Source organism: Amblyraja radiata, chromosome 12 (genome assembly GCF_010909765.2).
Source record: "Amblyraja radiata isolate CabotCenter1 chromosome 12, sAmbRad1.1.pri, whole genome shotgun sequence".
Classification (NCBI taxonomy): Eukaryota; Metazoa; Chordata; class Chondrichthyes; order Rajiformes; family Rajidae; genus Amblyraja; species Amblyraja radiata.
In genome coordinates this window covers 10,603,281-10,618,956 of record NC_045967.1, presented here as the reverse complement: position 1 = coordinate 10,618,956, position 15,676 = coordinate 10,603,281, and the positions used below count along the sequence as shown (strand labels likewise).

The 15,676-nt window shown below is 43.7% G+C and overlaps 1 protein-coding gene across 2 annotated transcripts in view; it reads right to left on the bottom strand.

Annotated features, from left to right (window-relative positions):
* The window catches only part of tmem255a (transmembrane protein 255A), a 52,103-nt gene extending 37,263 nt beyond the window's left edge, over positions 1–14,840 (bottom strand). For both annotated transcript variants that reach the window (XM_033030213.1, XM_033030214.1), the window contains exons 1-3: positions 14,641–14,840; positions 14,294–14,436; positions 8,911–8,973 (exon numbers count right to left, since the gene is read on the bottom strand). In XM_033030213.1, coding sequence (XP_032886104.1) covers positions 8,911–8,973; positions 14,294–14,436; positions 14,641–14,695 — 261 coding nt within the window. In that variant the 5' untranslated portion in view covers positions 14,696–14,840. The remainder of the gene's footprint in view (positions 1–8,910; positions 8,974–14,293; positions 14,437–14,640) is intronic.
* Positions 14,841–15,676: the final 836 nt, after the last annotated feature.

Genomic DNA, 15,676 nt, shown 5'->3' with positions numbered 1-15,676 from the left:
GCATGCAATTCTGGAGGACATTATATCAATGATGTCATTACATCAAAAGGTTCTGAGAAGATTTACAAGGGTGTAATCTCAATCTTCCAACCTATCTAAATGCAAGCGTTTTTTTTTTTTTTTCTGCACTCTCTGCAATTGTAATGCTATATCAGTGTAGCATTACATCTGCACTCTGGTAGTTTCCTCTAGCTCTACCTGTTGCACTTGCATACACCTTAATTGTACTCATGTATAGTATGATTTGATTTGACAGGATAATTTAAGTTTTTTTTTAGTTTTAGAGATATAGCGTGGAAACAGGCCCTTCAGCCCACGCCGACCAACAATCACCCACCCACTAGTTCCCAGTTTCACACCCTACACACTAGGGGCAATTTCTAGAAGCCAATTAACCTGAATGGATTTGGATTTGGAATGTGGGAGGAGACTGGAGCACCCGGAGAAACCCATGGGTCACATGGAGAACATACAAACTACCTATAGCCAGCACCCATAGTCAGGATCGAACCCGGGTCTCTGGCGCAGTAAGGCAGCAACACTACCTCTCTGCCACTGTATGCAAACAAAGGCTTTCACTGAATCTCAGCACACACTACAATAATAAACAATACAATAAAGTTTTCTAAAAACTGGGTGCTATAATATTAATTTCTCCTTCCATATAGTGCAAAAATTAAAGCTCTGGAAGAATTCAGCTGGTCAGGCAGCATCTGTGGAGTGAGCTAAGCGGAGTGAAATGTTTCAAGCTAAAGAGGTGAGGAGGGTAAGGAGAAGTGTGTGGGGCAAGAGCTGACAATTGATAGATGGGGTGCAGCACGTTTGAGGAGAACATAGTTGGAGATCAAGAAAAATCATAGAAGGGGTGCAGAGAGAGAGGATTGTACAGAATTCCTGGAAGGAGGAAGAACACCAATTTAAACTGGACTGACTCTGAAAAGATTTTGTAATATGGAAGGTCTTGGCAGTTCTACAATTGTGCAAAATTACTTCCAGATTTAATTTGATTTGCAAAGTTGAAGCTTTGTTAATCTTAACCTCACCTCCATAACTAACGGGGGATATTTTAACCTCAGCCACCTTTGCATGATACAACAGACACGGGTACAAGGCTGAATTTAGTTATATTGAAGCAACATTGTCACTGTTTCTCTTTTCACAGTTGCTCCTTGGCCCGTTGAGAGTATCCAGCATTGCCCGTTTATATTACAGAACTCTAGCAGGGCCGGCCTTAAGCCGATTGGACCGATTGCTCCCAAATGGGCGCCGCGCCTAAGGAGGGCCCCGCGCTTATGTTCCGTATTTCGTACGGAAATACGAATTTGCTTTGTTAAATAATGATTTTTAAAAAAACATTCGGCACCCGGATTTTTTTAAAAAGCGACATTGGATAACAACCGCTGCACGGCCATAAGACACAAACGATTTGTTGACTACTGCTGTTAGCACTTGTTAACAGCCAGTAGTTAACAAGTAGTTATACAATGTGTCATCAATGCATCGATCCACATTCCTCAGTAAATGTAATTGTGTTTTGAACAAGTATTAATGTCGCCGCGTTCTTTTGAATAAAATTCACTCGGCGTCATTAATACTTGTTCAAAACACAATTACATTTACTGAGTAATGTAGATCGATGCATTGATGACAAATTGAGAATTTCTTAAAACTAATCTCTCTCTCTCTCTTCCCCCTCTCCCCCTCTCCCTCCCCACCCTGTCACCTCGGCATTCCCGGAATCATTGATGTTTTGCGGTAGACAAAAATGCTGGAGAAACTCAGCGGGTGAGGCAGCATCAATGGAGCGAAGGAACTAGGCAACGTTTCGAGCCAAAACCCTTCTTCAGACCCGGTCCAAAACGTTGGCTGTTTCCATCGCTCCATAGATGCTGCCTCACCCGCTGAGTTTCTCCAGCATTTTTGTCTACCTTCGACTTTCCAGCATCTGCAGTTCCTTCTTAGATGTTTTGCGATGACAGCTTCATCTGCGGTTCCTTTCTGTTGGTGGGTGGGGAGGGGGGGAGGGAGAGAGAGAGTCCTGGCCCATGGCGGCTCCTGGTCCGTTCCCTCCGTGGGTGCCACCTTGCCCACTGAGTTTGTCCAGCAGCACTCTGTGTTTTTTGTTTGGCTCTGAATTTAAAGGTGGCTCAGTGGGACGGGCATGGGCTCTGGGGAGAGGGTTGCATTTCTGGTCGAGACCCTACTTCAGACAATTACAAGTACTCTCACCGACGAGAGTTCAGTTCAGTCTGAAGAAAGGTTTTCTCTCCAGAGTCGCTGCGCTGCCTGTCCTGCTGAGTTACTCCAGCTTTATGTCTATCTTCAATTTCAGAGAAATCAAAAATTTCTCACGGGGGGGCTATTAGCGTCTACAAACCCCCCCCCTTCCTTCCCAACCTCAGCCTCACGGACCTTAGCATACCCTTAGTTCCTAAAACCCATTTCCATCACTGTTCATGTTTCACTTATAATGCAGAGACCGGGCTTGAAGTGATTCTGTGAAACAAATAGATAAAGAGCTGGTTTCAGTCCAACAGCAGCCTGAAGCACTTCAGCCTCTAGGCCCTGTGACCAGCTGTTTCAAGTTTTGTACTGCTGTTAGACTGAAACCAGCTCTTTATCTTTTTGTTTCACCCCCTGTCCGTCCACATTCATCTCCCTCTTCCCCACCTTCCTCCCATGGTGCCTGCTGCTTTGGTGGTAGGCCCACCATCACATTTACATTGCCAGTTAACCACTGATTTATTTTCAAGTGGTCAGTGCAAAGTCTGCCTTCTTACAAACTGGTATTGTTGCCAAAAATTACTTGCTTCGTGAAAATGGGCATTTGTAAAATTAAACCCCAGTGTCCTCTGAGCTCCATGATACTGTATTGTTCAATATTCTTGCTAATTGTCGTATTAGCATTTCAATGCTGCGTGTGCTTCAGCATGGGCCATCCATTAGTTAGATCGCAGCGGAACATAGTATTAAATCGCAAGCGACTGCAGATGCTGCAGATCTTGAGCAAAAAAAAAAAAACTGTTGGAGGAATATTGAGTCACACCATTTAGTGAAGCCACATAACAAAGGTTTGCTCTTTGGAGGTAAATAGCCACTTCCTGACTAACTGTTGACTTCTTAACTTGGCGCAGAGTGCAATAGTCACCTGTTTTCTCTTGCACAAATGCATGAGTGAAGAGTCGAGTCAAGAATGTATAATTGTCATGTGTACCCACAACAGAACAATGAAATTCTTATTTGCAGCAGCATAACAGGCGTGTAAACACAATACTCATTGATTGTATGAGAACGTATGAGAAACGACTAAATTCAATAACTTAACCCTAATAGTAGTGCTCAGGGTGCCCCATCAAATCCTATCAATCGCTTGCTAATCGCATGACTGTGTCCAACTGCTGTCGTATGGCTAGAACTGTTTTGGGAGAGAAAAATGCTCACGGCAGACGAAACGTGTTACACAGAACTTGGTCAGATACTGAGCTTTACACAGTGAGAAATCATGTGAAATAATCACTGAATTTTATTTTAAATGAATGTACCTGCATGTTATATTGTTTAGTTTGGAGATACAGTGCAGATAGTCCACTGAGTTCACACCAACCAGCAATTTTTCTTTTCCTATTTGTCAATTTTTTCGTGCCTGATTATTTGGCGGCCAATCAATCGCTGTCTCTAAGGGGGTTGCGCCCAATCACCAACCAGCTTGCCTTAAAATTCCCGTCCAATCAGCAAATAGGTCTCCTCCCGTCCAATCAGCCGCTGTCTCCAAAGGCATTGTGTCTAATCACATAATGCAGTTTAATGTTAATTAGCTGCTACGGTAAAGGTTGGAAGCCAGCGGAGGTACTGACAGTCAAACGGGAGCAGGAGAGATATAGACAGTGTATAATACATCGCACCCCTAGTGTACAATTACATAATATATACTAAATAACTGGGCTGACAGACCTTGGCTGGGAACCTGGGGCTCACCAAAATTGTTCCCAATTGGGCCCCGCACCCCCTAAGGCCGGCCCTGATCTCTAGCATTCACAGGTCTTTTAACTTTTCCAATTGTTTTTTTTCCCCCGCACTAGATGTTGATAACCTTCACCTGATCCTGCAATATTCCTGCAATAGATTCAAATTTATCATGTAGATGTCCAGACCAAGCATTATTTTTATTTTATGAGTGCAGTGCCTCAACGATGGAACAGAAAAATTGACATATTGAGCCAAAAGGCAATATTTGATAGCAATGTTGGCCAAAAGGCAAATAATTCAGAAACTGTAGCAGAGGATCCTGAGATTGGAGGCAAGGATGACAATGATGAGTCTTCATCGTCTCATCCAAAAGCGTTACCCCCACGACCATAACAAATCTGGACCGTAGGCTTAAATTTAAACCAAACTCAAGGCTCATCCATAGCATTCTCAGCTCAAGCCAATCCCGACAGTCCTTTCAGGTGAAGCAAAGGTTTACTTGCATCTCTTCCAACCTCATCTTCTGTATCCAGTGTGGACCCCTATGTATAGGTGAGACCAAGAATAGACTTGTCGATCGTTACGCTCAGCCCACCTTGGCCAACCCAATCTCCCGTTCACCACACATTTTAACACCCCGTCCCTTACAGATCTTTCTGCCTGGGCCTCCGCCACTGTCAGGGAGGCCACATACAAATTGGAGAAACAACATCTCATATTTTGCTTGGGCAGCTTACAACCCAGAAGTATGAACGCTATTTCTCTAATTTCAAGTAACTCCTGCATTCCCTCCCGTCTCCTCCTCTCTCTCTCCGCGCCCCACTGTAATCATCCTACCAGTTCCACTGTTGTCATCCTTGTCTCCTTCTTGTCATCACACCTTGCTCGGCCAACAATGGGCCATTATGGGCTCCACACTCCCCGAGGTCATCTGTTGCTGGGCCCTGATTTGTTCTGGCCTTTTCTCACCACCAGTTTATTTCCACTACCTCTACTTTCACTCTGAAGAAGGGTCAGAACCGACCCAAAACATCACATTCACGTTCAAGTTCAAGTTCAAGTGAGTTTATTGTCATGTGTCCCTGATAGGACAATGAAATTCTTGCTTTGCTTCAGCACAACAGAACATAGTAGGCATTGACTACAAAACAGATCAGTGTGTCCCTATATCATTATATAAATATGTACACACATGAATAAATAAACTGATAAAGTGCAAATAACAGATAATGGGCTATTAATGTTCAGAGTTTTGTCCGAGCCAAGTTTAATAGCCTGATGGCAACTCTTTCTCCAGAGATGCTGCCTGACCCACTGAGTTACTCTAGCATTCTGTGTCTATCTTGGGAATATACTATTACCCAAGTCAAATGGAAATAATAGAGCTCTTCCTGGATCATTACTGATCGACACAATCCAATCCCGAGGATACTTTCATGGAGAAGTGATAGGCATTTATCCACTCAAAAATCAATTTTAATGGGAATTTACCCTTACACGATCCTCCATAACACCTCATAGTAGCTCACTCTCACCCAAAGGACTCAGATATATCTGCGTTAGTGGAAACAGAAGTCTGTAAAATTATAATTTGTCCGACACGTGGTGAGGCCACATTTGGAGTATTGTATTCAGTTTTCACCATCCTGCTATGGAAAGACGTTGTTAAGCTGGAAAGAGTGATTTATGAGGCCGTTGCCAGGATGTAATGGCTGGAATTATAGGGAGAGGTTGGGCAGTCTAGGACTTTATTCTTTGGAATGCAGGAGGATGAGGCGATCTTATAGAGGTGCAAAATATAATGAGAGGAATAGATATGGTGAATGCAAAGAGTATTTTTGCCAGCGTAGGGGAAATCAAGAACCAGAGGTTTAAAATGAGAGGGGAAAGATTTAATAGGAATCTGAGGAACAACTTTTTCCACACAGAGGGTGGTGCATGAATGGAACGAGTTGCCAGAGGAGGTAGCAGAGGTACGTACCACGATAGCATTTAAACGAAATTTAGTACATGGATAAGAAAAGCTTAGAGGGATAAGGGCCAAACATCAGCAGGTGGGACGAGTATAGATGGGGCATCCTGGTCAGCCTGGGCAAGTTGAGCTGAAGGGCCTGTTTCTGTGCTGTATAACTCTATGACTATAATATTTAACCCTTGCTAATAAGCCAATTGACTTTTTTAAGGTCTTAAGATCACAATTGCATGTAAGAACTAAACCCACCCTGCTCCATTCACCATACACTAGTGTTGAAACCTTTGTTGAAACCTTGTGACTGGGAAATAAAAAGGCATTACTTTATGATAACAATCATAGAAATGAAAGTTACACATCAGTATGAATAAAAATATTGGTATTTATACTGGAAAATGTCATTTGGCAAATCATGTCTCCGTAGAAAACAATTCCATCAGTCCTATTCCCTTTTCCTTATACCCTGAACTCGTGTATCTCACACATGCCCATTAACTCCCTTTGATTTTTTTTTCTCTTTAATCAATTTTACAGATGCACCACAGAAAGCATACTGTCAGGTTGCATCACAGCTTGGTTTGGGAACAGCTCTGCCCAAGATTGCAAGAAATTGCAGAGAATTCTGGATGTAGCCCAGTCCATCACACAGACCAGATGCCCCACCATTGACTCCATCTGCAGTTCACATTGCCTCAGAAAAGCAGCCAACATAATCCAAGACATATCCCACCCCAGTCATTCCTTCTTCTCCCTGCTCCTGTCAGGCAGAAGCTTGAAAGCGCGCACCAACAGACTCAGGAACAGCTTCCCCCAATCTGTTATCAAGCTTCTGAACGTCCTTCCATTAGCTAGGTCTAATTCACCTCTACCCCCATTGTGTGCATTGGACTTTATCTGTGGAACTGATGCAATACAATATTCTGCGCTCTGTATCGTTCAACTTCCCTTCGATCTACCTATTGTACTTGAGTTTGACTTGCTCGTATTTATGTATAGTATTACCCGATTTGATTGGATAGCATGCAAAACAAAGCTTTTCACTGTGCCTCGGTACAGACAACAATAATAAATCTAAATCAATGTTAGGAGGCAATTTACAGCAGCCAATTAACCCGCCTGAGAAGGAGGGCCAGTATCTGGAGGAACCCACGCAGTCCCAGAGAGAATTCATATTATGATACAAGGTCATCTATGTAAAGTGTAATCCCTTTTGCTCTCTGACTGACCACGTGATCATTTCCAGCATATTCTGTAATTTTTTGTGACATTACAAATACATTAATGCATTTCATACATTTTTCCTGGTACAGAGAGCATTGTATCAGCAAACAAAAAGTGATAATGATTTCTAAATTTAAATTGGACTTTATCATGGACAGGATTTGAAAATTGGTGTGTCTACAGTCGAGAAGTCAAGAGTGTTTAACTGTTAAGCCCCTGTCCCATTTTCCAGAGTTACTCACGAATTCTCCTGAGTTTCCCCTTGATTCAAACTCGGAGAATGTCTGTAGCAAGTCCGTAGGAGTCCGTAGATATTTCGTAGCGGCTCGTAATGACGTTTTTTCAACACGTTGAAAAATGTCCACGAGTAAATAAAATAGCCGCGAGTCCCTACGGCTGGCTATTACTGTAATTCTCCGAGTTTGAATCAAGGGGAAAACTCGGGAGAATTCGGGAAAGTGGGACAGGGGCTTTATAGGTACTGACAGTGGAACAATGAAATTCTTACTTGATCTGTTAACAGAATAAAAACAGATATTACCTAAAAGGGATCTATTTGCTGTAGAACACCCCAGTGATGATAAATTTACTAAATCTAGAACAAGAGGTGATTGTATTTAAAACTTCCAAATTCACACAGGACTCAGCCGGTTGGATGCAAAGATTTATCCCCGATTGATGAGTCCAGAGTCAGGGATCACAGTCATAAAATAAGGTGTTGGCCACTTAAGACTGAGAGTGGTGAAACGTTGGAGTTTCTGTGCAGGCTCAGTCTTTGAGGCAACTCAGAACAGACATAGACAGACCTCTGGATACTAACGGAATCAAGGGGTTGGGAGTGGGTAGAAGGAGATTGTTCAGGTAAACTGCCTTGCAGTGATAAATCAACTATGACCTTGCTGAATGGTGGATCAGGTCTGAGAAGCCAAACACCAGCTCCTATTTCTTACATTCCTATGTTATGGTATTTGAAATATCCAAACTAAAATGATAGAGGACAATGGGAAACTAGCTTTTAAATGCTACAAAATGATTACCAATGCCTGTGGAAAAGTATTTTCATCCACCACTGAGGCTTTCTACTCTACTGCACTGTAAAACATTTGGGGGTGGGGGAGCGGGAATTTGTCTTTGGTCACACACCAAAACTGAGCATTGTCTAACTTTTATACTCAGTCCCCGACATTCAGTTCCATCGACTTCAGTGGACCAAAATTTGCAGGGCAAGTGGTATTGGTATCCTCACACCTCCTTGGCACTTGGGTGCAACTTTTCTCCCTGATGATGCCAGTTTGTCTCAGATGGAAGTCTCAGAAGAAATAAAAAGGAAAGTCGTCTTCAGGAAGCCTTCCAGCTTTTCACCCACCCCACAGCAACAGAGGATAAGCGACTACAGTCCAAGTCAAAGAGATAAAGATTTTAAAAGGGAGGTTATCTAAGAACGAAGAATCTCTATACGCTTCTCAAGTTATGATGAGTTTACAGCTTCACAGAGTGTTTCTTCTGAAGCAACATACATTAAACAAATATGGTTTCCAACACTTTAAATTCCTTCAGAATGTCCCAGACAAGCAGATCACCAATTAAACAAAACTCTGCCCCTCTCTTCACTTCTGACCCTTGTATTCAAGGAGTGGTTCCCCGATAACTTTTATTCACATTTCCGATTCATATTTAAGATGGTTATCAGAAATACATGTACTGGAGCATAAAGGTGTGTGATTGATTTCAATGGAAAACCTTCAACTTACCATCTGCCTTTTATTTTCAAGTAGATTTGATCCAATCAGTCCCAGAAAGGATCCAAAACCAAGCTGTAAATGATAACAAAAAATCCATGAAAATGACATTTCTTGAAAAAATATCAAAATTATACTGCATTTACAAAAATTCAGCCAAACTAGCTTTGTCACTGTACATGCCATTTGCATTTTTGATTCATCAATGGCAAAACCAACAACAAATGGGCGGCATGGTTGCGCAGCGGTAGAGTTGCTGCCTTACAGCACTTGCAGTGCTGGAGACCCGGGTTCGATCCCGACTACCGGTGCTGTCTGTGCGGAGTTTGGGCGTTCTCCCCGTGACCTGCGTGGGTTTTCTCGGAGATCTTCGGTTTCCTCCCGCACTCCAAAGACATACAGGTATGTAGGTTAATTGGCTTGGTTAATGTAAAAGTTGTCCCTAGTGTGTGTAGAATAGTGTTAATATGCAGGGTTCGCTTGTCGCCGTGGACCTGGCGGGCTGAAGGGTCTGTTTCCGCGCTGAATCTCTAAACTAGAATGGTTAAAAATCTGGTTTGGTAAAACACGGAGTACCATGAATTTCTTTACTTCTGTACAAGGACAATCCAGACGAATGCAAAGTATCGCAATTTTAAAGTTGAAATGCTCGAGTAAAGTTTGCAGTAAGTGTCTGGACCTTGTATGGAATGATCGTGGGGTGCGTCCATAGGTCTTAAAGGTTGATAGGGTGATCAAGAAGGCACACAGGAAGCTTGCCTTCATCAGTTGGGGCACCGAGTTTCGAAGTTGGGAACTCAAATCGCAGATGTATAAAACTTCTTTAGTTAAGCCACATTTGGAGTATCGTGTGTCATTCTGGTTGCAACAATATAGAAAGGACGCGGAGCCTTTAGAGAGAGTGCAGAAGATGTTTACTGGGATGTTGCCTGGATTGGAGTGTATAGCTGCAAGTTGAGGTTGGACAAACTTGAATTCTCTGGAGTGTTAGAGATTGAGCGATGATCTGATAAAATGATGAGAAAAATAGATAGTCAGTCTTTTTTCCTCCCAACGTAGAAATGTCAAATAACAGAGCTTAGGTACAAGGTGAAAGGCTTCTTCTTCTTCTTGCGTATGGCGTGCACAACCTAAAGTTGTAGGGCAACTTGTTCTATTTGATCTTGTTTGATTGTGCGCACCAGGTTTATTGCATTCGTCGAAACAGGGCGGACCACGTGAAGATTGCAATCTCCCACCCCAGGTGAAAGGCAAAAAATGTAAACTAGATTGGCGAAGCAAGTTTAGTTTATACACAGTAATTGGTAGATGCCTGGATCACACTATCGTGGGAGGTGGTAGAAGCAGATACCATAGCAATGTTGAAGAGGCATTTAGGCAGAAAGATGAACAGGTAGGAAAAGAGGATACAGACCACGTGCAGGCAGATGGCATTAGTTTAGATTGCCAACATGGACGTGTTGGGTCAAAGGGCCTCTTCTGTGTACTAAGAGGCGGCTATTTGGCCCATCATATGACTGCAACCATTTGCACTTCCTAATGAAGATAGACACAAAATGTTGGAATTACTCAGTGGGACAGTTAGGGGATATGGGGAGAAGGCAGGAACGGGGTACTGATTGTGGATGATCAGCCATGATCACATTGAATGGTAATGCTGGCTCGAAGGGCCGAATGGCCTACTCCTGCACCTATTGTTTATTGTCTCTGAACCTACTGTCTATTGTCTCTGGAGAGAATGGATGACGTTTTGGGTCGAGACCCTTCTCCAGACAACCCATTCCTTCTCTCCATAGTTCCTGTGTTGGAACATTCCATGTTATCTCAGGTAGGGAAGATGGGTAATACCTTCAACGAAAGATTAAAAAAATTAAACAGCTATATCGAAATACTTTTACAATCTTTATAAAAGTGTTTCCCTGATCAAATGAACTCTGATCAATTGCAATGATAATATAATGAAATGGGACACCCACATATCTGGTTTTACTTATTTTTTTGATTTCTTATGTTATGACATTATAATTTTCAACACTTTGGTTCTTCTAAAATCCCTCTGCCTCACATCATTTCCACCTACTAATTCTTGGACCCACCTAATCCCCAGTGATCTGAATCAGATCCAAAATAAGGCAAAATTAATACCTTGCACTGAGTCATCTAGAAGTTAATAGATGCCACACTTCTGGAAAAATGATTAATAAAAAAAGATTTTCTTACAGTCCAACAATGTGAACCATAATGTCAAATGGTATCTTTCAATGATCTACACCAATAGAGCATTTGAGGTGCCGTAGTGGTAGAGTTGCTGACCCAGGCTCAATCCTGACTATGGGTGCTGTCTGTACAGAGTTTGCACGTGCTCCCTGTAACTGCCTGGGTTTTCTCCAGGTGGTCCAGTCTCCTCCCACATTCCAAAGACGTGCATGTTTGAAGGTTAATTGGCTTCTGTAAATTGTCCCTAGTGTGTAGGATAGAACTAGTGTGCGGTGATCACGGTCGGCACAGATACGATGGGCTGAAGGGCCTGTTTCCACGTTGTACTATAGCTAAAAAAAAACTTTAAATAAACATGAAAATTTAATACTAAAATGTATAAATATCTTTAATATTCCTTATCAGATGCTTTTTCCATTTTCAATCAGTTCAATGATATTGACAGCAATGCTTAAAATTCATATAAAATCTGTGCCAATATTTGGCATCACTGCACTTCAGTGTCTAATTTTAAACACAGATTAAGGGTGATACAACACTACATCATGGAAGTGAATGGACACAGTCCCCACTCTGTCTCCGTGCTCAGATCATATATCACTCGAGCAGCAAAAGCTGCAGTTTCTGCCACACTACAGGTCATCAGATGTTGAGAGACATCACCAGCAGTACAGCCGAATTTGGAACAGCACGGCGTCATGAAATATCCCCACTATTCTTCAATCTGCACCCTCGGTTCACATCCCACCCCGGTCATTCCTTATTCTCCCCGTTCCCGTTGTCCAGAAGGTACAGAAGCTTGAAAGCTCACACTACCAGACTGGAACAGCTTCTTTCCCCCTCTCAGTTCTAACACTTCTGAATGGTCTTTCTAAAAGCAAGGGTATTGTCTGATTCACCTCTACCCCATTGTGGCATTGGACTTAGTCTATGGAACTGGTGCGCTACAATGCTGAAAACTATATTCTGCACTCTGCATCTTTACCTTCGATCTGTCTATTGTATAAACATTGCAACTTAAACAATAGCTGACTTGCGCAAACTCGTAAGCAATTCTGTACTCAGTCCCTACACCAAGAAAGGCAGTTTGTAATTTCTGCAATACTGTACAATCATGCAAGTTTACACCAGAAACAAGTCGACAATGGCGGAGGTGCTTACCCAGAAGGCTGCGTGTCGTAGAAAGTGCCCAGGACATGCTGAGTCAGTTAATACTCTCAGTGAGTTATTTCGGGCAAGGGATAGTGATTCTGACTTACGTAAAATCTGACTGACATAAGGGTTCACGGAACATAACTCTTACGCAAGTTGGGAAGTGCCTGTATTTGAGTTTGACTTCAGCAGATTTAATTTAATTTTTAAATTTAGAGATATAGCATGGAAACAGGCCCTTCAGCCAACGTCGCCAACCTGTACTCTAGTTCTATCCTACACCTTGGGGACAATTTTACAGAGGCCAATTAAGCCACAAATCTGTCCGACTTTGGAGTGTGGGTGGAAACCGGAGCACCCGGAGGAAACCCACACAGTTACAAGGAGAACGTGCAAACTCCACACAGACAGCACCCGTAGTCAAGATCTCCGGCGCTGTAAGGCAGCAACTCTACCGCTGCAACATCACAATATAAATAAACACTATGTGGAGGTGGAAAAATAGATCATCCACGAACAAATGGTTAAGCAGACACTATAGAGCGCAGCGGATCATCGGGACAGAGCTACCAGCCTTGAAGGGCATCTACCACACGCGGTGCCTCAGGAAGGCCCTCAGCATCCATAAGGACTCATCACACCCCTGCCACGGTCTGTTTCAACTACTTCCCTCCGGCAGACGTTACAAGGCCTTCTGCGCCCGAACCTCCAGACTCAGGAACAGTTTTATCCCAAGAGCAATTGCGGCTCTGAACCGGCCCTAATGAGTGCCCCCCCACCCACTCCCTTTGGACAGTCTCCCTCAGATGGTTACGTCAATCAATTCAGCTTGCTTATTTATGTATTGTATTTATTTACCTTTCTTGTACATCAGTGGAGCTGCACACTAAATCTCGTTGCACTGACGTGCAATGACAATAAAAGATATATTATTATTATTATATTATTATTATTATGGGCTGAATATCCTAATTCTGCTCCTATGTCTTATGATGTCTTCCCACCCACTCTTGTGTTACTACTCAATTCTTGATTCCTACAGGTGTCAGAGGTTATGGGGAGAAGGCAGGAGAATGGGGTTGGGAGGGAGAGATAGATCAGCCTAGATTGAATGATGGAGCAGACTTGATGGGCCGAATGGTTTAATTCTACCCCTATTCCTTGTGACCTTACTTCTTCCTCATGGTCCAGTTCCCCCTTGAACGCCAATGGTGATTGGTGACCCCATATTCTGACCATGACCATATATTCTGACCACGACCATTCTCTACTTAAAGGAACCTTCTCCCGAATTCCTTAATGAATGATTCGAATTGATCATAATTTTGACATTACTTCAATCGCTAAATTCCCATTCCAGCGAGGTGCCCGTGCATCGGGCACCACGAGTTCAAGGTAACTGGTAAAACTTCCTTGCACGTCCATGAAACAACAAACGCCACAAAAAAAGGTTTTTACGTATTTAAATTGAAACCCAGCAAGATTGTCCGTGTCCTATCCGTGAGACGGTGAGCGAAAACAAACGGTGCAAAATAATCAGACACAAGGAATTGCAGACGCTGGTTTACAAAGCAAAAGGATACAAAATGCTGGAGTAACTCAGCGGGTCAGGTAGCACCTCCGGAGAACATGAATAGGTGAAGCTTCGGGTCGGGACCCTTCTTCACATCGCCTATACGTGTCCTCCAGATATTCAGATTCAGATTCAATTTTATTGTCATTGCACTTTTCAGTGCAACGAAATGGTTTATGCTACCTGTCCCGCTGAGTTACTCCAGCATTTTGTGTCTGAAGAAGGGTCTCGACCCGGAACGTCACCCATTCCTTCTCTCCAGAGATGCTGCCTGTCCCGCTGAGTTACTCCAGCATTTTGTGTCTATAAACCAGCATCTGCAGTTCCTTCCTACGCACTTTGTGTCTTCGTTCGGTGCAATAATGAGGATGCTGTTGGTAACTAATCCCCACCCCACCCCACCCAACCCACCACCACCAAAAGGCCAGCATTGCATCTCCAGCACATACTCACAATGACCCCCGGGTAGTATCCTCCGACTGAAACATTCAGGGTCCGTGTGGTGGCTGCCAAACCCACTGTCAGAATCAACACGGAGGCAATGAGAAGGGAACCACTCACCAGCACGGAGGCTCGCTTCCTTTTATTGAAGAGCCCTGTAAAGAGACGGCACGGCGTTAACTTCCCCCATCCACAGTCCTCTCTGTGAAGCAGAGGTCACGGGCGGAGAGTGGGTCAATGCATGTTGTCCAGCGGCCTGGGCACCCGGGGCAAGCAGCGGCTGGCGTGCGAGGGGAGGCGAAGGGAGAGGATACGATGGCCGCTCTCACCTTGCTCGCGGCGGCCGTGCATTTACTTACCTACTGAGTCGTGCAGGGTTAATCCATTGGGCTGTTGGGTCAGAGAGTGCTGCATGCTGACCGACCCCCGCTGCAGACTGAGCCCTCAGGCCGGGAGAAGCAGGGAGGATGGAGAGTGCATGTTGCTCTGCCCCTGTCCCCGGGGATGTGTGTGTGTTGTGTGGGGAGAGGCGGCGTCTGCAGCCCCGCTCACTGCCCGCCGCCGGCCGCACTGCCCGGCGCATGCGCCGCCGGCCCGGCCCGACCCGACCCGGAGCGCGAGGGCACGGAGCGAGCTCCAGGCTCGGCTCAAGCTGCAGCGCCCGGGACCCGCTGCAAAGGCAACGCTCCTGTCCTGGCTGGCTGCAGAATGCTAATGCAAAAACACCAACACTATCTCTATCCCTTGGTCCCTACAGCAACCGCACTCTTCTTCAATGCAAAGGCTCCAACACTCTCCTTCTCTCCATAGATGCTGCCTGTCCCGCTGAGTTACTCCAGCATTGTGTGTCTATCTTCGGTTTAAACCAGCATCTGCAGTTCCTTCCGACACCCTCGCATTCTTCCAATGCTCCCTACACAAGCCACACTCTCCCGTCATCTACAAATACTTTGCACAATTAAAGTTCCTATTGGCAAGAGTGTTTTATTGTCATGAATGAAATTCTTACTTGCAGCAACACAACAGAATATGTAAACATGGTACTCTGTAAATAATATAATAAACTAGAAAAACATATACACACATAGACATACATATGTTTATATATTTATACACATACACACACACACATAAAAAACAAAGAAACAACAATAGTGCAAAAAGGCAGAATAAATGTCCCCGTCTATGTAGTTTAGAGGTTACTTGGAGTATTATGCCGTATTGTGTGTACAAACTGTCTTGGTTGCACCAGGGTCTTTTGTTTCTTTATTATATTATCTATTGAGCACTGTGTTTTCAAACTGCAAACAAGAAATACTTTGTTCCGCTTCAGTATATATGACTATAAAACACTCTTGATTGACCAATCTAACTTCTAGGTTGTAATGTGTTAAT